Source organism: Littorina saxatilis, linkage group LG7 (assembly GCF_037325665.1).
Source record: "Littorina saxatilis isolate snail1 linkage group LG7, US_GU_Lsax_2.0, whole genome shotgun sequence".
Classification (NCBI taxonomy): domain Eukaryota; kingdom Metazoa; phylum Mollusca; class Gastropoda; order Littorinimorpha; family Littorinidae; genus Littorina; species Littorina saxatilis.
This window is the reverse complement of record NC_090251.1, coordinates 16443739-16465854: the sequence shown is the minus strand read 5'-3', so window position 1 is coordinate 16465854 and position 22116 is coordinate 16443739. Positions and strand designations below refer to the sequence as shown.

Genomic DNA, 22116 nt, shown 5'->3' with positions numbered 1-22116 from the left:
GTTTTCCTTGTTTGTGATTTTCTGTTTGTGAAAATGCACACAAACTGCAGGGCCGGACTAGGCGAAGAGGAGGGGGGGGGTTGCCATTTTATGACTGATTTATTTCAAAAGTATATTGTGAAGATATGGGTGTGAAGGCGCCAAGCGCCGAGCCGACGGCGCGAAGCGCCTAGCTTGCTAGGGGGGTCCGGGGGCATGCCCCCCCGGAAAATTTTGAAAAAAAGGATGCAAAATGGTGCAATCTGGTGCATTCTGAGGATGATCATTACCAGTTTCAGGCAGCAGATTTTGTCACTGATTAATACCCCAAAAATTGAAACTCAATGTAAAATAAAGAAATGCATACCTCATTCAATATTTTTATTTTTTGGCTGGGGGGGGCGGGGGTCCGGAAACCCTAGAACCCACCCTCCCCCCTCGTTGTGTGGGTCAGGGGGCGAAGCCCCCTGAAGCTGACGGGTAGGTCATATTCTGAGATAGGAAAATGGTCGCTCCTTGCATGAAACGGCATAAAATAAGCAATAATAAAAAAAAAATTAAATAAGTAAGGTACATGTTTAGGCTAGGGGGGGGGTTGCGCAACCCCCATAACCCCCCCGGTAGTCCGGCCCTGAACTGTGTATCGAATTTTCGGCGTCGAATTTTTGTTTTTACCATACGTTTTTTTGTCAGGTCAGTCGATTTTGGGAGAAACTTTTATTTGAGCGATGGCCACGTGACCTCTATCAAGCAATCTTTGATCAAAAAGAGTGTCAGAGAGCCAAGTGAAGTGCCTTTATTACTTTAAGTCAAATTTTCACAAAACGTTTTAACATACTCGACTGGGAATCGAGATGAGGGTGGTGGTGGTAGTGGTGGTGGAGGTAGAGGTGGTGGAGGTGGTGTGTGTGTGTGTGTGTGTGTGTGTGTGTGTGTGCATGGAACGACTTTACATACAAATCTTCAAGTTAATATCACCTCATGTTTCAATCAAATGTATTAAAATCAGTTCAGTCAAGCAATCTTTGACTATGTCTGGACTGTGGAATTGCATTTCAGCTTGGAAGTTAACACACACACACACACACACACACACACACACACACACACACACACACACACACACACACACACACACACAGGCGGTAAGAAGGAAGGGAGTAAAAAACAAGACACACCGTGACATGGCAAGCAAATCATGTCTAAATGATGTAATCCAGCATGGCGCTCCACAATGCAGCAATTATGTTCAAAATATAACACTGAAATTGAGCTTTAAACAAAGCAAATCTACATGACAACGACAGGTTCTTGCAAAATTATTTTAAAAAGCAGTATATTAGGCCCTACCGCAATTTACAGAAGCAAGTTAACGTTGTATAGTTCTGAATACAAGTTTTCAACACGTGTTTCAAAAGTTAAAACACAAAGTCAAATAAACTAAATGAAAAAAATAATCTTTGGAGGATTTTGTCCTCCGGACGCACAACAAATTGACAACTGATTGGTATCATTCTGTCCCAATGCCCAGCTGGTCTCTTGAATACTTCAAGAGATCTTCATGCAAAAATATTCTCAGAAAAATAAAAGAGAGCAAAGGAAAAACACCTACGCTTCTTGCACTACACTGTATGCCATATGTACAGTCTGGCTTCTTGTAAGCGGCAGCAAATAATCTGGAAAAAACGTAGTAATTAGAACATTAAAAAATTAAACATATTAATAGATCATCCACACTCACACACGAGAGCTCGCACGAACACACACACACACACATATATATATATATATACACACATGGGACACGCACACATACACACACACAAATGAAACTGATCAATTCACAACACATTGACTGACCTATAATAATAAATCATTATCTATAGCTCAAATCCGATAACAGCTCCAAGCGCATTGCAATTCCAATACATACAAGAAACATAAAACACACACACACACACACACACACACACACACACACACACACACACACACACACACACACACACCACACACACACACACATCAGTGGGACGCACACACACACATGGGACACACACACACACTCTCTCTTTCTCTCTCTCTCTCTCTCTCATATATACACACACACACATACACACATACACACACACACACACACACACACACACACACACACACACACCCACACACATCTATATTCTACGGAACAAAAGTACAGTCTCAAATTACCAGGACTGCCTATAGTAAAGGATACTGTACGGTCTTAATTGAATTGAATGTCAGAGATCACGTTGAGATTAGTGTGTCACTACTATAAGTCAAGGCGTTAACAGCACCAATACAAGCGAATCTATAAAGCGTTTTTTGCGCTAGTGGTTGAGTTTGAGGCACAGGAAGTTTGAATGATTCCTTTTCTACGTTGGTATAGCCTCTTCTCGCCAATCTCCACTTGGGTGGGTGCTGGCTGTAAATACAAGGTCTGAGGGGCACCAAGCGAAAGTGGGTGCCACCCAAACGGTTGAGAACAATGGTTGAAATCACAATAATTCTCCATTTCAAACAAACCGGCAACATCGCGGCTGGCTCACACCCGGTCAGTACTAACTTTGTCGTGCACCTGGGCCCAGCTCCTCCACTCTCGACGGCGTCTGTGATGAACCCATATGTAAACGAGCCGTATCATGTTTCTTGTGGGTATCTTTCCTCGAGCATGGCCAGTGTCAGGGCTTTCTTCTGCACATCGCTCTGTTCATCTTTTGTTGTGAGGCGAGGAACCGTGGTCTGTATGCTCACGTTTTCATGTCTGTTTTTTTCCAGGGTGGTTCCGCTTTAAGCGAGAAGGGTGATGAGTGAACCAGTTGAGGCATCTTTGCTTGGTGTTCTCTCTTCAGGGCCCGTCAGTGTCTCAGTCGCAAAGCTTGATCTGTTTAGCCTGCCAGAAGAGAGCTGCTTCATTCTTGCGTTCATCTGGTGGTCAGTCTTGAGTGCACTGGTACTTGACAGGGCTCTCCAAAAATGCGCGTTCCTGCGTCCTATACGCACTAGAAGCCACAATCACGTACTAGAAATGAATGCATTGACCCGGAACGCACTAAACCTAAAAAGAACGGGTCCAGACTGTAGTCGTCAGTCAAGTTTAGTGCAAGCACAAATGCCAATTTCACGCCAAAACGTATGGAAAAGTGTGTGCGTGTGTTCCATTTAACAAGGTATTAGTTGAAGTGTCCTCTTCGAATATTCTGATGAAAAAAGACACTTATTACACTATTCGCGATAACAATGCGTTATATGAACACACGGGGGGTTTGGGGATCAAGGACCCTTGCCGGGACCCTCTAAAACTCCGCGGAGGGGGTCCAGGGACCCTCTGGGACGGGCCTCCGTGGGGAGCCCTGCTTGGTGTCTTGTGCCATTGCTTTGCGTTCTCTTCTCTTGCTGAGTGGAGGGATGCCAGTAAGGCCACAAAAAAAATAGGTGTGGTTACGGTAACATAGCCAAAAAAATAGGGTAGGAAGGTAGGCAATCACTTTTTTTTTTTAACTTTTTTTTCTAATGTGTACAAATTAAACCTACTTGACAGGGAAATAAGTGTGCGACTCGGGCGCTTTCGCTTTCATTGCGTTTTCTGCACTCGTTTTCTTGTGTGTTTTTTGTTGTTGTTGACAAATGTAATAAAAAGTTATAGGGTCGGCCCCTAAAAATAGGGTAGGTCGGGTTACCGTAACCACACCTATTTTTTTTTTAGGCCTAACTGTTGCATCTTCTCCATTGGTGTTGACTTCATAGCGCCTGGGATGATTCCCATCGCTTGATTTTGAACTTTCTCCAGGGCCTGAAGGTGTCATCCAAGAGCTTAATCCGAACTCAATGCCCGTGAGGTCGTACGGTCCCCTAGTACACTGTCATGAATATTTAACACTTTCTCCAGGCCTGACGGTGTCACCCAAGAGCTTGATCCGAACTCAAGGTGAGGCCGTACGGTCCCCTGGTACACTTTCATGAGGATCTTCTCGATTTCTCCCCAGTGAGATCTCGCCAAAATGACACTCGGAGACTCAAGCCTCAAGATTATATATTAAGCACAAAGAAAATTGCCAAGCAGTGTCTCGTTCACACGAGAAGGAATGTGCCATTGAAGTCTAGTGCAAGAAGCACGCGTTCGTTTGTCAAAACTTCTTCTTCTTCTCCTTTCATGGGCTGAAACTCCAACGTTTGCTCATGATTTTGCACGAGTGGGTTTTTACGTTTATGACCGTTTTTACCCCGCCATTCAGGCAGCCATACGCCGCTTTCGGGGGAATTTGTCAAAACATTATTGTGGACACATTTCTACAAGCAAAAGCTGGGCTTAATTGTGGTACTCAGTCACGACGATAGCCTAGATACTTTTCGTCGGCCACCGAGCTGGCTACGTGTAGTGTGTATCCTATGGTGTAGCTATCGCGCCGTCGCCTATGGAACCACCGAGTGGAAGGGTAGAAAATGAGAAAAATGGCGTAAGTCACAATCAACGTCAAGAGGCAACCGACGACGAAGATTAGCAGGCAAAATCCAATTCGACTTGCGATGTCGGCGATGGAGGAAGCCGAGCAGCTGACTTGAAGCTGATAAGACTGCTGGCGAGACGGTGTTGTGAGTGTACACTGGTACGTGCCGTCGTCCGCACAGGTCGTCTGGAAGCTATGGGCTCGCTGTCTGACCATCAGATGACCCCCCTGGGTGGCTTCATACCGGTCACATTTCACCCGGGCTGTGTCGGGTGCACTTCCAGGACACAGCTGTCTGGACACGAGTGTTTTGTCTCCGTGCATATTAGATAGCTCGAGTTCGATCGACGCCGTGTCGTGTCTGGAGGAATCTTCATCGGATGACGTGACAAGGCACGTCAACGTCAGACCTTGGCTGATCTGCACGTGAAGTCCGGGATATCTGACGTCTACTGGCGTTGCAGCGAAGTAAAAGTGTCGGGATCTCCAGATCGCTGTGGTATTGGCTGCTGCTGTATCGTTGACTGGTGGATCATACACTACTTTGCAATGATAGGACAAATCGTTGTGTGGAATGACGTGGACGGATGAAATGGACACACTAAGGCACGCCTCTTCGTTTTCTATGCCTGCTGCCATGACGAAAAAGAAGCGATTGGAAGAGTTGAGAAACGGGGAGGGCGCGAAGGTCTTATTGGTCATGGTCAGCGTAGCCAGTACGTTCTCCTTGTTGTTTGCAGAGGTGTGCTGGACTATTTGTAAGGAATGTATGTTGTCTACGATGGCAGACGTGTATGCCTCAACAAGAACAGACAAGTCGCATCTGATTGCGACGTCAAGCGTGTATCTGCTGAACAGGGACACGTCGTAGTTCCGTTGCGCTGTGTAGATAGGAACGGAGACGCAGACGACCCAAATCCACGCAATGGGCATGAGATTCATCGCTGCCTATCGACCTGAAAAAGATAAATAAATTCATTAACAAAATTGTGGGAAGTGACAACAATCAAAGCTGCAAAAAGTAATGCCAGAACAATATGGGTAAATTGTGTAAGTGCCAACTCAAATTTTATAATTATTGATCACACACTGCGAGATCTCATGACAACTCAACTACGCATGCGTAGCTACAACATTATTATGTTCTCTGCAACCCCGGCGAAAGTGTTCCTCAGTAAAGTTCCTGTCGTTCGGCGAGAGGGGAAAATCCATAAACTGAACTGATAAGATAATTTAACAGGAAGGGTAGTGCTACCTTGCTTCCTGAGATTGTCTGTACATAGCCTCTGTAAATTATCCTCCATTTTAATACTACCTCTTTTAGAAGGTTGTTTGCTTGCTTGTTGGTTTGTAACGTCCCTATACAACCTGTAGGCTATCGGCGGGAACGATTCAATCACAGTTGTGTTCCATTTCTCAGTTAACAACCTACTTTTGAAGACATGATTTTCTTTACTTTACTTTATTTGGTGTTTTACGTCGTTTTCAACCACGAAGGTTATATCGCGACGGGGGAAGGGGGGAGATGGGATAGAGCCACTTGTCAATTGTTTCTTGTTCACAAAAACACTAATAAAAAAAATTGCTCCAGGGGCTTGCAACGTAGTACAATATATTACCTTACTGGGAGAATGCAAGTTTCCAGTACAAAGGACTTAACATTTCTTACATACTGCTTGACTAAAATCTTCACAAAAATTGACTATATTCTATACAAGAAACACTTAACAAGGGTAAAAGGAGAAACAGAATCCGTTAGTCGCCTCTTACGACATGCTGGGGAGCATCGGGTAAATTCTTTCTCGTCCCAACCAATATGGGACTCCCCCTAACCCGCGGGGGGTATATGATTTTCTCAGATGTTTGGAGCCATAAAAAGGGGGTTCCACTGTTATATTTGAATGTTGTGAGTAGAAGCAGACTTATTAGTAATGCTGATGACAATAGATGTCCAAGTGCTGACTTTGACGTGTTTCTTGAAACTATGATAAACAAAGTAACAAGACAATTTGCTGCATTTAAGGGATAACATCATGGCGTGACAAAGATATTCGACCTCAAGTCATATATATATATATAAATATATGTCATAACTTTGTGAAAGTCTAGCTGATGAATCTTGCAGCGGTACGGGAATTTCATTAGCTGGGACATCGTGGTGTTAACACACATGTACTTTGCACATAGACTTCAAAGAGCCAAGATTGATAGATCTACAAACCGGACTCAGTTTAGTTTCGCATTTATAGAAAACACACACACACACACACACACACACACACACACACACACACACACACTGACTGGCGCGCGCGCGCACACACACACACACACACAGGCTGACTGACACACACATATACACTCTTCAAAAAGAGTTAAGCATCACTTTTTTACAAGCACACCACACAAAACAGACAAGACCGAATTCTTTCATTTTTTAACAATTATATAATTGCACAACCAAGGAGTAATGACAAACAAAGAAAAGATCGAACGCGGCAGCGACAATTTAGCTAGAGTGTGTCAAACGTGACAACCCTCGAAAATGGAATTCACAACAATGTGAATCAGTGTCAATAACGCGTGTGCCCTCCGTTGAGTGCCAGGCATTCAACACATCGTTGGCGCATGGAGTGGATCAGGTTGCATATGAATGCTCTGGGAACTCCATTCCACTCCTGCTGGAGCCATTGCAGCAGTTGACCCAGATTGGCAGGAGGAGGGTGATGTTGCTGTACCCGACGACAAAGCTCGTCCCACATGTGCTCTGTGGGGTTCAGGTCCGGGCTGTTGGCTGGCCACAGCATCCTGTTGACCCTGGCCTGCTGGATGAAGGTGTTTACAGCTGCAGAGCGATGGGGAGGTGCGTTGTCATCCTGAAGAATCGCACGAGGGCCGATCGCTTGGAGGGATGGAACAACCAGGGGTTGCAGGATCTCATTCTGGTAGCGCACACCGGTCAAGTTGCCCACTACATGGTACAGAGGTGTCCTTAGACGTGTGCTGATCCCTCCCCAGACCATCACAGAGCCTCCGCCAAAACGCTGTCGTTCCCGAACAGCGCCTTATCTGCCAAGCGCTCTCCGCGACGCCTCCACACTCGGATGCGACCATCAGCAGGTTCCAAGCAAAGGCGGGACTCATCTGTAAACAACACCTGAGCCCACTGCTGACGTTGCCACCTCACATGTTGAGTGCACCAGGCTCGGCGAGCTTCTCGGTGATTAGCAGTCAGGGTTGTTCCTCGGACTGGACGCTTTGCACGCAAGCCAAAGTTGTGTACGCGGTTTCGGATCGTCTGACCACTAACAACAGTGTTGGTGGTAGCGTGTAGGCGTCGTCTAATGTTGTTTGCCGTAGCCATTCTTTGTTGCATGGCCTGCCTCTGAAGGAAGCGATCCTCTCTTTGTGTGGTGACTCTGGGCCGACTAGAACGTTGTCGCTCCTGCACTCTTCCAGTTGCGTGGAATCTCTGTTTTAGTCTGATGATGACAGAGAGAGCCACTGCAAGCCTCTGGGCAGCACCTGGCAGCAACACCGTCTTGTAGCCATCCTATTGCCCTTCCTCTATCCAAATCGCTCAGTTTTCTTCGTGGGGGCATGTTGCTACTGTGCATAATTGTGTCAGCGTGTCAACCTTTAAACACAAGCTGGTGAGCGATGTTCATAGCCAGGACCCTGTTGTAGCACGTGCATCACAAGCTTTTGCCCTGGCATGCGTTCCGCAAATTTCATGGGGCTATAAAAAAAACCACCCTTTTTCTTCCAAAATGCAGAAGCTTTTGAGAAGTCCCACAAAGGGAAATAACTCTGCCTGCCAAACAAAATTCTAGGTCAAGACTCATTGTTCATTTGTTAATTCAAACACATTAATCTTTTAATTATTATGTCGATGTTTAATTTTTTGGCAATTTTTGATAATTAGATCCGTTTTTTCAACCGATCCTTTACTTTTTTGGAGGAGTGTACAACTCAAGTTAGCGGCTACAACATTGAACTGACTCTGAATAGTATGAAATACCTATAACCTCTTCGCTGCCAGTAAATATGTGTACACGAAGCATTTGGCCTACCAGTAGTGTAACTCACAGTGGGCCTTTGAAGAACGGCATATAAACGAATACAACACCCACATTGTGTGCTGTTGTTTTGTTGTTTATTGACAGGTGTGTCGTCTGTGAAGCAGTTTAACACGGGCGTTGTTCTGCACGGGCAGAACATGGGCTAGTAAACCGGTATTTGCATGAAGGCCCTTTTAGGTTCTTCTCGGGCGGGGATGTAACTCAGTCGGTAGCGCGCTGGATTTGTATCCAGTTGGCCGCTGTCAGCGTGAGTTCGTCCCCACGTTCGGCGAGAGATTTATTTCTCAGAGTCAACTGTGTGTGCAGACTCTCCTCGGTGTCCGAACACCCCCGTGTGTACACGCAAGCACAAGACCAAGTGCGCACGAAAAAGATCCTGTAATCCATGTCAGAGTTCGGTGGGTTATAGAAACACGAAAATACCGAAAGCGGCGTATGGCTGCCTAAATGGTAAAAACGGTCATACACGTAAAAGCCGTGGGAGTTTCAGCCCATGAACGAACAAACAAAAGGTTCTTCTCGGTATAAAAAAAAGGGTCAACCTTCCTCTGTTCTGATTGCTTTGAGGGCTGACTCAGTAGAACAGAAACAGGTTAATTAAGTTACTGAGGGCGCTCAGTGGGTGCATGGTTGCTTTGGCTGACCAGGCTTGTACCACCGTGTCACACTCACACACAGTGTCACGGTCGTTTCGATTTTATGTCACACACAAAACTTAAAGAGAGGCAAACACATACACACAGGCGGTACTGTGACTGTGGGGGGAGGGGGTGTGTGTGAGAGAGAGAGAGAGAGAGAGAGAGAGAGAGAGAGAGAGAGAGACTGAGACTGAGTCATACACACACACCCACACACACGCCTGGTGTCATATAGTGACATGAATGTGGTTCTTTGAAAGAATAAAACCTATTGCTTCCAGAGCTGACTAGAAATAGGGAGCACGCTGGTAAACCTGATGATAGATACATTAATTCTCACAGTACCCCACCCACCGTCAGTGTCACACACACCGTGCACACACACACACGCAGGCACAGTGAGTTGTGCCATACAGGAAGCCGTCACTGTTCATCATGAACAAGAATCTCGACATTAGCATAAAAAACCCTTCTCTTTCCAGTACTTACCTTCTGATTGCTTAGAGAGGTGACTAGAAAGGTAAAACGCGGATGCTGATGTTCAGTACAACTGATGTGTGTCGTCAGTTGTGGCAGCTGCTGACTACAGATTCACAGCCGTGTCACGCAAACACACACACACAGGCACAGGGATTTTGTCATAATGCCGCGCCGTCAGTGTTCATAATCAGATTTCTTGGAAGAAAACAAATCCGCCTTTGTATACTACTTACCTTCTTAGTTGTTGACTAGAAAAGTAACCTGCCGGTGCTGGTGTAGTTTTCCTCCGTGTCACAGTGGTTTTGTTATACCGCCAAATCGTCCGCGTTCACCGGAATGAGCATGAATGCAAGATATTTCCTGTTGTCGGGCAAGACTTTTCGAACACTGGGGGAATGTTTTGACGAGGCGAAGCTGCACCGGTGTGACGTTTTCATCTTTCGCCGTGGTGATATTTCGATTCTCGGCCTCGTTGATCTTGTCATCTAGTATAAACTCTACACTGAAAAAAAAAACACCCTTCGATAGTACTGATGAGCGACCTTGTGTACCTTACATTCATGGGGCCAAATTTGTCCAACCAAATTTTTTTATTTAACTTAGAAATTTGATTCATCCTAAAATGTTTCCCTTCTTACTCAAGGGACGTAACCACTCGGTACACGTTTTCGAATAAATCGATTTTGGGGGTGAAATCTATTACATTTCACCACCAATTTTCTTCACATGCAAGAAACTGACATGCTTTTCGTCCATAAATAATTTCACTTCTTAATTTTACCAGGAAACAACATTTCAGTCTTGAGTATATATTGAGGGGGAAATATGTACACAGGCGAAAGATGAAATCGTGACACCGGCCTGCGAATGCGCTTTTACGATTCAGTGAAAGTGAAAAGCCCGCGGCAGCCGGATCCCAAACCAGTTTTGAAGCTGACTGACCCACATGTGTGTGTGTCGTAATGGGCAGAATATACCTGCGCAGTTTCAGCGGCACAGACGACGCACGGCCTATTATTTATGCCGCGAAAGGGATTATGACGAGTACTTGGCCTGTTTTCCTTTCATGCAACGTGTGGCAGCTGCTCGGACTACAGATTCTCTGAGATAATCTGGAATAAGGTAATAGGGATAATCTGGGATAATAGGTCCGGAGATAATCTGCAGTGCGTCGTCGGTCCTGCTGAAGTTACATAATTATGTGAGCGGAGCCCCTAACGCATGATAATGCAGTGTGTCTCTTTTAGTCGAGGGGAAGGTTTACCTGTGAGGGATTTCTTTGCCTGTGCGTAGGCTGAAGCAAAAGGAGTGGTGTGCCTATTTTCCTTGCAACAAAGACGCACCTTGTGAGAGGCTCTTGCCGTTTCGCATGGAATAATGTTTTGTGCACAGTATTCCAATGTACACTGATCGGAAATTTTGACGCATGGACACATTTCCTGTTCAAATTTTGACGGGTGGTAAAGGGGTAACTGAAGAGAAGGGTCGTGAAGACTGAGAAGCGTATGCAAGAATGCAAAAGCACACACAAACACAAACGCACACATACACATACTGACACACACACGTAAACCGCTGACGTACACAAACACACGTAAACACACACACGCGCCGCGCACACACGTAAACACACACACACACTCACGCCGTAAACACACACACACACCGTGGCACACATACACTATCTCTCTCTCACTCTCTCTCTCTCTCTCTCTCTCTCTCTCTCTCTCTCTCTCTCTCTCTCTCTCTCTCTCTCTCTCTCTCTCTCTCTCTCTCTCTCTCTCTCTCTCTCCGTCTCTCTCTGTCTGTCTCTCATCTCTCTCATCTCTCTATCTCTTCTCTCTCTCTCTCTCTGACGACGAGATAATAATAATAATAATAATGGAAACTTATAGAGCGCTTACCTAAAAGCTCCAAGCGCTTTACAATGACATTATTATACACATGTACAAAACCAAAATACAAGCATTAAGACACAAAAAGAACAGGAGTACAAAAGCAAATTCATCGTTTAAATCCTTGCAGTCACAAACAAACACACGCGTGCGCATACACACACACATGCTATCACCACACACATGCACAGATACACACAGACACACATTCACACACACACACACACGCACACACACACACATGCATACAGACAGGCACACACACACATATGATATATATATACAAACACACACACATACACATACACTCACACATGAATACTAATATACCTACACAAATCTGCATACATGGCGTACACACAAAAATCGCAAATATAATCACAAAACCAAGCTCGTGCTTATGCACATCCATTTAAAATGGGGTGGAGTGGTTATGCTGACTGTATTTTGTTGGTTCTTTTTATAGGGGGGGGGGGGGGGAGATCCAGTTGTTGCAATCTTCCTCTTCCAAAATAAAATAAAAAATCATCAAGATATAAAATCAGTGTATAAAAACAAATATCAAGTGTATATATCTGGGTTGACAATGAGCATATGACTAATAAAATAAGGTAAAAGTGAAACCGAGTTCAGAGCACACCATTATAGGTATAAAGAAATTCAGGATTAAATCCGAAAACAAATATATAAAACAAAATGAGACATACAGTGATATGGATACAATATATAGAATATACATGTGCTCCCAACTGCACAGTTACCTTCCAGACTGAAACATAAATTTGGTTTAAACAAGATTTTATAAATGAAATACAGGGGGGGCATGTATATACGATATAAACATTTGTGGCCACACAACAAGCTAAGCTTATAAATTATTAAGTGTGGTTATAAATATGTACATCTCGATAGGAATTGTTATTTCACGTTATGTCAAGGTCATAGAATCACTTATACCCTTATGAGAACGCAAGACAGACAAGATACAATTTTTACACACACACAAAAAAAGAGGAAAAAATGCAGCAAAACAATTAGAGGATGTGACAGAGGACGGGAATGAAATTTGAAATTATAACATACATTAAATCAGTTTTGAGGGACATCAATCCAGCAATACATAATGCAACGTTGATATACATGTATACGTTTTTCAAAATGCTTTGTAAGTGTACATGATATGTATTGGTCGGATCCCTCTTTAGCCGATAAACCTGTTTGCGCAGAAGGGGCCAAAGTCGACAAACAGTGGTCGCATTCCCCGCAAGCGCACTTCTGTGGGCGTTTTTTTTTTCTTTCCAGGAATTCACCCGGGTGGATACCGGTGTAGGATCCGGTCCGGTCCCCCCTCTGAAGTAGTCCCCCGGGGGACCAATTCGTGGCAAAAACTGCTCTATAATGGTCCACCCTTAGACATCCAGCCTCGTTTTTCTTGTTACAATGTTAGTAATGTTACCAGCAATTTCAGAGAAAAGAAAGGAAAGAATCAGAGACTGCTTTCATTTCTTCTTATCAGTATTTATTTATTATTCATTTTATTTCATGTGATTTTTCTTTTGAACGGCATTATAAATCAGATCTATTTTATTTTCTGCAAAATATAGTCAAACAAAGAGATTTCTGTCTGTGCACTACATAATACCGGACGAAGATATAGATTGAAAATGGCTTGAATGCCTAAGAAAAACGAGGCTGGATGTCTAAGGGGGGACCATTATAGAGCAGTTTTTGCCACGAATTGGTCCCCCGGGGGACTACTTCAGAGGGGGGACCGGACCGGATCCTACACCGGCACGGTTGGCCTAGTGGTAAGGCGTCCGCCCCGTGATCGGGAGGTCGTGGGTTCGAACCCCGGCCGGGTCATACCTAAGACTTTGTGGCTGCTCCGCCTGGCGTCTGGCATTATGGGGTTAGTGCTAGGACTGGTTGGTCCGGTGTCAGAATAATGTGACTGGGTGAGACATGAAATCTGTGCTGCGACTTCTGTCTTGTGTGTGGCGCACGTTAAATGTCAAAGCAGCACCGCCCTGATATGGCCCTTCGTGGTCGGCTGGGCGTTAAGCAAACAAACAAACAAACCCGGGTGGATTTCCTGTAGCGTTTCGCCGATCTCGCTGAGAGTCCGTGATGCTTATCCACATCGGTATACAATTTGACATTTTTCGATCCGTTTTTTTGTTTGAGTTTTTAAAGAGCTTCGATTTTTCGGTGTTGCAATTTTTAATGCAGAAATGAGATAATCCATCATGTCCCCCTGTCGAACCGCATTTTGGATATCAAGGGAAGCAACGCTGAGGTGAATCACGCCCTTGGCGCGAGATTGAGCAGTGTCATACTTTCCTACAAGGAAATGCACCCGGGTGCGTTCTCGGTATACAGGAAAAACGCCTACAGGAACTGCAACTACGAGGAAATCCACCCACTTTTTGTTGACTTAAGTGGTGTTCACATGGCAGACTTTGTACCAACTTGCCCCCAACTTTCAGACGATTAACTTGTCGGCGCCAAAGTCAAATCAAAATCTCTGCCCGGCCATTTGAACAGCTTAACTAAATGTAGTAATTTCGCCTTACGCGACTTGTGTTGTTGTCCGGGGGTTTCACAGCGAATACAAAAGGTTGTAAAAGCGGAACTTTCTTATAACTGCTGCACACCATTACTTGTGGCTCCTAACCATGAGAAAAATTTGTTTGTTTGTTTGCTTAACGCCCAGCCGACCACGAAGGGCCGTATCAGGGCGGTGTTGCTTCGACATATATATAACGTGCGCCACACACAAGACTGAAGTCGCATATGAGAAAAATAAATACGTTGTAATCGTCACGCACGTGTTGGTCAAAGCAAGGGAGTGGGACCAGGGGCTGATCACATCATTTCTAAAGGCTGACATAGTCCTATTTAATTAGTTTAATTACTTCCAGGGCTTTTCCCATCGTTGCGGGGATGTATAAATTAAGCTTCCTGCAAAGTTTTAGGTTTGAAGTCCTTACCAATTACGAGAAATAATTAATTCTTTATTGCATTGTTCTCCAGGACTTGGGCTATTTTTAGACCGTTGACGTCACTAACTTCGTGACGTTTCGTAAACCAAAGATGGCGTTTGAGACTGTTCTGTTTACATTCGACACTATCAACACCACTTTGCAATACTGAAATAATTTTTTCTGTGTTCGAAAGCTACAGCCAATCGTTATTATATCCCCTTAGGTACAGTTTTATAACATTATTGGCACATGTAAACTGACAATATGAATTAATTAATGAACGCTACGAATATGGCAGCCTTTACGTTAGTGGGGGGTTTCCAAATTTCGTTTAGGGACAGATCGACGACGCCAAGCGTTTAGTTGAGGGCGCGAAGCGCCCGAACGTCCTGCGAGGGTTCGGGGGCATGCCTCCCCCAGAAAATGTTGAATAAAAACAAGGCCGGAAAATGGAGGAATCTGGTGCAATCTGAGCCAAGAAAGTACCCCTTATACACCTTTCAAAAAAATTAATTTAAGAAGACAAATTTAGATCAAAACAAGGAAAATTGACCGATCTGGTGCAACCTGAGCCAACAATTTAAATGACCCAACTACCTTCCAAAACCGTAATGGGCGGTTCTGGTGAGGTTATGCCCCTTCTTTCTTTCGGCTGTTTTTTTCAAGAGGTAAAATACGAAAATTGCCAGTATTCAAATACAAAGATGAATTAGTTGAGGTCGTGTTCGGTTTTCAATATTTGGGTCTATTTTTTAATTATAATAATAAGTTTAATAAATCACAAAAGTTGTTATATGATAAGGCCTCTCGAGCAATGTTTAGCTTGTTAAAGAAGTGTAGAAAATTGTCGTTGTCGTTGTCCATAGATATACAAATTGAATTGTTTGATAGAATAGTTGCACCGATTATGTTATATGGCTGTGAAGTATGGGGACCAAATTCGGTAAATTTAGCAACAAAATTGCAGCTACGTTTTTATAAGATTATTTTGAAATTGAGAAAGTCGACCCCAACGTGTATGGTATTAGGCGAATTAGGCAAATTTCCACTAGATGTCCTCGTAAAAAATAGAATATTTAGTTTTTGGTTCAAATTGGTGGATTGTAATAATAGTAATAAGTTTTCAAATGTATTGTACCGTTTTTTGCATCGCCTCTATGTAAATAACATATATGAAGCACCCTATTCAAAACATGTTGAAACAACTTTAAATGCTCTTGGTCTTAGTGGTTTTTGGCATGACCAGTTTAATTTACGATGTTCTGAAAAATGGTTTAAATTGAAAACGTTGCAATGCCTAAAAGATCAATATATACAATCGTGGTTTTCAGAATTAAATGAAAAAGAAACTTGTTTGAATTATAGATTGTTTAAAGATACATTTATATTTGAAAATTATTTGAACATTTTACCCAATAACCTAGCACTCTCTTTTTTACGTTTTAGAACATTAAATCATAAATTACCAATACAGAAAGGCCGAATGTTAAATATACCACATAACGAAAGAATATGTGTTAAATGCCAGTCTGGAGAACTCGGGGATGAATTTCATTATATATTTCAGTGTCATTTTTTTGAAAATGTGAGGAAAAGGTTTTTACCATTGTATTTTCGTAGAAATTCAAATGCAGTCAAATTTAAACATTTATTTGAATTAACAAAGAAACGAAAGTTATTGAATTTAATATATTTTATTAAGAGTATTTTGAAAGAGTTCTGATTATTTGATCACGTGTTTCTTTATTAAAACAAAAACAAACACAGAAACATATACATTCCTGTAAAAAAAAATATGATTACAATTATTTTGTTATGAATTAAGCTTGATTCATTTTCGGTTATTTAGAAGTGTTGTGTCTCATTAATACATATATCTTTTTTGTCGTGTTTATTGCAATTTTTATTTTATTCATGTAACCCTAGGGGTTTTTGAAATAAATATTGACTTGACTTGACTTGGCTGGTAACATAATGGAAGGGCGCTGGTTCTGTGCGACGCTTAGTTTTCGAGATAGGTGTGACTCAGTGACGAAGTACAGGACGTCACATTCCAAATAAGCACGACTATGTTGCATTTCTTCGGGAGGTTCACGATTTTGCGCGAAACAGTTGAGAAGCAGACGATCTCTGAGATCTCTGTTCGTCTCGTGATAACGTTATTTTGTATGATAACGATTCACTTGCAAACTAAAGTATACAATTTGGTGTGTCGGTGGTAAATGTAAATAGAAATATGTAATACAGACAAAGCAAACAAATAAACGTGTTTTTCTCGTGAAAATGTTGCGTTGTGCGGGCGTTTGGGTGGCCACGTGATGTACAGCGACAAAGCAAAGTGCGGGACGGACTCTGCTCTGTGCTGTAACACTGGCAAGTTCAAAACACGAGAAAAACGATTTCGTTATGCGGGCAGCCACGGGGGATGTATGTATGTTTCAAATGGTTGTAAAATAAGTCTTGTATTTATCACCGTACTCAGGCCCTGTTCTTTTTTTCGTCACACCTAAAACCGTTATTTTTCAAGTTTTGAGCGACGCTCGCAGCAAGATCACACGAGAAAGGAAAAAAATGTGTCTTGGTCCCAAATAGCATGTCGCTTTGGTAACAGTTCGTGTGTAAGTCGTGCATTTTATACGGTAAAAAGACAATGGTAACAGGCGGAACCTCGCAGCAAGATCACAGGATTTGTCTCGCGTTATGACCCCAGAAGCGCTCATTTAGAAGAGAAAGGTCGGCTCCCAGGGGGGTCCGGGGGCATGCTCCCCCGGAACATTTTGATAAAAACAGCGAAAAGGGAACAATTTGGTGCAAATGTGGGCCATCATTTAAAAAACTTTTTTTTTAAACATTTAAGGCTAGGCCGGGGGGGGGGGGGGGGGGGATTCCGGAAACCCTGGAAACCCCCCCTGGATCCGCCACAGGGGACATTAAATTTCTTTCGAAATTGTGTTATGTGAAGTCTGAAACGACAACACAAATAGACATTGTTCCAACCTGTCCCAACCCTCCCAAGTCATGTAAGAAACTATTTTCTGCACACTGTTGGTAAGGTTTGTTTTGCATGCACACTTCTTCCCCGTCCCGCAATTTCTTAGTTCAACCGAAGCAAGTGAATTGGACATCAAACTTCCTTACGAAATTGTGTTTCGAGTACCAGTAAAAAGTGCTAACACAAAACATTATACTAAATTTAATAATTACAATCCAGTCCTATCCTTTTTCAACAATCGTGGCCATTTCTGCACGCACTTGGCAGGGTTTTAGTTCCGTGTCCATTTCGTCAGTTGGTTTTCACATAATCTTGTGAAGTAAACATAGAGTGACGTATACGTACAACATAATTACTTGGGACCGCACCACAAACTATGCGTACAGTAAGTGAGACCTTGTATTTACATCTGAACACGAATTACTTTATGGAGGTGCATGCTGTCAATATCAGAATAACACTATTACCCTTGCAGCGAATATACAAAAATAACACCCTATAAGTTCAGTGTTGGTGGAACTCGACAGGCAAGTGGGTAAGCAAGAGTCCCGGCTTCTTCTAACCCTGATAACTTTTCTCCTTTCTGTCAGCCCTCAAGCTTCACCTGTTCAATCTGTAGCAGAGATTGTCGCTAAAGGATCGGAATCTACAGTCACACAAGGCGCCGCAGCACATCCACAGACTGGCACAGAGCGCATCAAGCATCATCTTAAGAGACTGGCACAGAGCGCATCAAGCATCATCTCAAGAGACTGGCACAGAGCGCATCAAGCATCACCTCAAGAGACTGACACAAAGCGCATCAAGCCGATCGTCTCAACAGACTGGCACAGAGCGCATCAAGCATCATCTCAAGAGACTGATACAGACCGCATCAAGCATCGTCTCAAGAGACTGACACAGAGCGCATCAAGCATCGTCTCAAGAGACTGGCGCATCAAGCATCATCTCAAGAGACTGGCACAGAGCGCATCAAGCATCGTCTCAAGAGACTGGCGCATCAAGCATTATCTCAAGAGACTGACACAGAGCGCATCAAGCATCGTCTCAAGAGACTACACTTTGCCAATGATGATGATGACTTTTCAGACGGGTGAGAGAGCCTGGGTGTCCGTGGTGCCTTGGGTTTTATTTGCATGCACACTTGGTTATCCCCTATGTTCAGTATTGGTCAGTCGAAGCAAGCGAATGGGTCAGCAATGTCCCATTCAATTCTCTCTCATCTGATTCTGATGATGTTTCAGACAGGCGGGCGCCTGCGTTTTCCTGATACTCTCCTTGCAGACATCGAGGGAGAAACTTGAAGCCTGGCAGGTCAGAAGAAGACTCTATTGAAGGCGTGCTACCATTAACTACATGGCCATGTACATGATGGCCGATAGCCGACGTGAAGAAAATAACCGCGAGGATAACACACGCCAGAATGACAAAAGCTACGAGGCTCAACCCGACTCGTGTTGCGATGTCAGCAGCAGAAAGCACTGGCTGCACCACAGGACAGCGATGCCACATGATAACTTGTAACGTTGAGTAGGAGGAGACTGCATGAGACGACTTGAAAAGTCTGCACAAGTAGGTCCCTTCGTCGGCACAGCTAGCGTTGAAGAGGTGAGCCCGTTGGGTGACGATTGTTCCGCCTACTGTACGGAACTCAGTGACCTTGCATTTTGCTCTACTGGGTTCCTTGCTGCCACGACAAACGCTCCTAAGGCCCCTAGCGTCAAGGTCGAATCGTTCAATTGTCGTCTGGTTTCCATTCGCTGGGCATTTCAAAGTGATACCCTCGCTGACTCGGACTTCTATCCCTTCACGTCGAATGGCAGCTATTTGCGGAGCAAAGCGGACGAGTTGGGAGTTCCAGATTTTGGCTGACTCGGTTGGTGTGTTCTTTCCGCCGGGCAGCGCATAGTATGCTACTCTGCATTGGTAGTACAGCTCGTTCTGGGGATGGGTGTAAACGTTTGCGAGGGAGATGCTTAGCCATGCGGCTTCCTTTGAATTAGCTGATGCTTGGAGGACATAGATACGGTTTGATGAATTTAGAAAAGAAGACAGGTTGTAGGTCTTTGCTGGAATGTCCAGCGTTGCTAACACGTCCGTCTTTCTTTGACCAGTGGCGTTATGGATTACCTGCAATGACTGCATGCTGTTGACAGTTGCGTGCGCGTGTGTCTTGAAGAACGCAGACAGGTCACATCTCATCGTGACATCGAAGGTACGGTAGCTGATGATGGATGTGTTGCCATTCTGCTGCGCATTGCAACCTGTGGTCATTGTGACGCAACAGAGCCAAGTCCACAAAAGAGCAGAGAAATCCATCGTAACCTGCAGAAAAGGACAGAAAACAGAACATGTATGAATTTCAAAAAATCATTTCTCCGTTTGAAAGTTACGCCTTATATCTATATATATGTATGGCTTCTGTGTGTGTGTGTGTGTGTGGTGTGGTGTGGTGTGGTATGTGTGTGTGTGTGTGTGTGTGTGTGCGTTGCGGTGAACGGTGAATAAATACTCTGTTTCGCGATACGAATTACAAAAATAAACACTTTTTTGTTCGGCTCTACTTCTTCACTTCTTTCACTTCCGCCACACAAAAGCAGCGCTTTTCTGCACAGCGCTTTTCTGCACAGGTAGTACATCTAAGTATTGCAATTCGTGTACAAAATCCCTCCCATCTTCAAAATATTGCCACTAATATATACTACCCCTCCCATCGTAAATATTCTGCATCAAATTTGGTGGCCATATTCAGGTGGACCCTGGGCACAAACTGGTGGATGAAAATTTTCAACACGTGCTCTAAGCCGGCGAACCGCCACGCTGCATACTCTGTCTCGCGTTTCACCCGGCGAAGCCGGTTATTCCTCTAGTTGATTATAAAACTAGATCCCATGTGAGTGAGAGAGAGCGTATAACCACCTCATGTCCCAAATAGATTCTTATTCTGGTGACACAAATAGAAATTAGCATAGCAGCGTGAGAGAGAGATTTAAGGTTTCAGTGACTGCTCTTTTTCTTCTCAATGTTTGATGTTTCGACCAAGATTGACATAGACTGATCCTCTGATGTCAAGAAAGCAACATTATTTAAAGGTAGCTAAGTCAAATTACTTCTCTGTGGTTTTCTAATCCAGATATCAAATAAAACCGCAAGTGCGATTTGTGAGATGGGAAGCTGCTGCAGTGAAGAACTGACATTTTACAAGTAAATTATGCTGTAATCAATTGTCTTTTTTGTTTTTTTACATGGACTTCATAGCAATATGTGGAATTCTTTCTGGTGAAATGTCAGTCTCTCTAGTTCATATTTGGTGTAGAGGAGCAGGTTACAAGATGAATTTTGTTCAGTGGAACTGCTTGTCAGTAGTTTCAAACAGGTGCCCAAAGTAAGGAATAAACACCATGGTGTTTTCATTAAGGCTTACGTTTCATTCCGAGTCGTGTTGACAGTAACAATAGGAAGTATTCATAGTTTTGGTTATATTATCCGTAAGATCTTAAGCCGGAAGTTGAATCCTTTTGCAATACTGTTAACTTTTGTTCTAAATCAAAGACATATCAACAACAACCACACAAGAACAGTTACAATACACAAATGAACATAACAAGGAAAAGAGAATAGTTAACATACTCCTGGCCTACGCTTTACCCTTTACCATTGTATGTGTTCATACAAAAAAGACAAAACACACACACACACTTACACACACACACATGCACAGATAAAAATAAAACACTTGCTGTAACATTTTTAAAGTAGATAATTTCGTTTAGTTTACTTCCTTTTTGTGTATCACACTTGATACGAAATGGACTTCAATGCAATGTATTATTATGTGATGTCCTTTCTGATCAAATGTCAGTCTTTCTCGTCCGTATTTTTGAAAAGGAGCAGGCTACAAAATGGGTCAAATCTCCACTTACCACAAAGGAGCAAGTCGTGGAATCTGCAGCACTAATGATCTTTGGGGACGGAGCTTCTCTATCACAGACTGCAAGTGGCCCTGCTCACTGTGGTCCCAAAACAGGCAGCCTTGCAGAGGACTCGAGTTTGTTTGTTGCTTTTGTTGTGGTATCCAAAAATGACTCGGCAGGAGGGTTACAATGTGTATAAATAGCACTGACAGGAACAGTGAAGAGCAGGGCGGCTTTTTCACGCGGTTGTCATTCTCAATGAAAGGCGCACTTCTTCCAATGTAATGGATACAATCCTTCATTTATTTGAAAACAATTTTGGCTCACCGTCTCAGATCTGGCCAGGATTTTTACATCAGTGGGGTACGACCATTCCTCCATTTTGACACATACCTAAAATCAACAGCATGCGTGCTGTAAGTGTCTACTTGGACACATACTGAAATTTAACTGAAAAAAAGCCTGATCGTTTCCTATGCATAGTGAGAATTTGATGATACATTTAATTTTACAGATTGCCATTGGTATCTGTTGAGAAATTGTTTCCTCAAAACAAATCCCGCTCTGCACAGAAACCACCCATATGATGTTGATTCTGTGTATGTGTCCTAGTGTATGGGATATTGTCATTCCCATGTAAAGCTTGACCATAACTGAGATAACTAATAACATTTTGTTTAAAA

The 22116-nt window shown here is 43.4% G+C and overlaps 1 protein-coding gene across 4 annotated transcripts; it reads right to left on the bottom strand.

Moving 5' to 3' along the window:
• Window positions 1-1159: 1159 nt before the first annotated feature.
• LOC138970803 (uncharacterized) lies at window positions 1160-21731 on the bottom strand. 4 transcript variants are annotated; one of them, XM_070343335.1, is made up of 3 exons: window positions 21443-21731; window positions 19650-19844; window positions 1160-5404 (listed from the first exon to the last, which is right to left on the bottom strand). In XM_070343335.1, exon 3 carries the CDS (start codon window positions 5388-5390, stop codon window positions 4323-4325), a length of 1068 nt encoding a protein of 355 aa, XP_070199436.1. In that variant the 5' UTR covers window positions 5391-5404; window positions 19650-19844; window positions 21443-21731; the 3' UTR covers window positions 1160-4322. The 4 variants fall into 4 exon arrangements, with proteins under 4 accessions (XP_070199436.1, XP_070199437.1, XP_070199438.1 ...); XM_070343336.1 differs by lacking the exons at window positions 19650-19844; window positions 21443-21731 and adding an exon at window positions 9658-11779; XM_070343337.1 differs by lacking the exons at window positions 19650-19844; window positions 21443-21731 and adding an exon at window positions 9882-11779.
• Window positions 21732-22116: the final 385 nt, after the last annotated feature.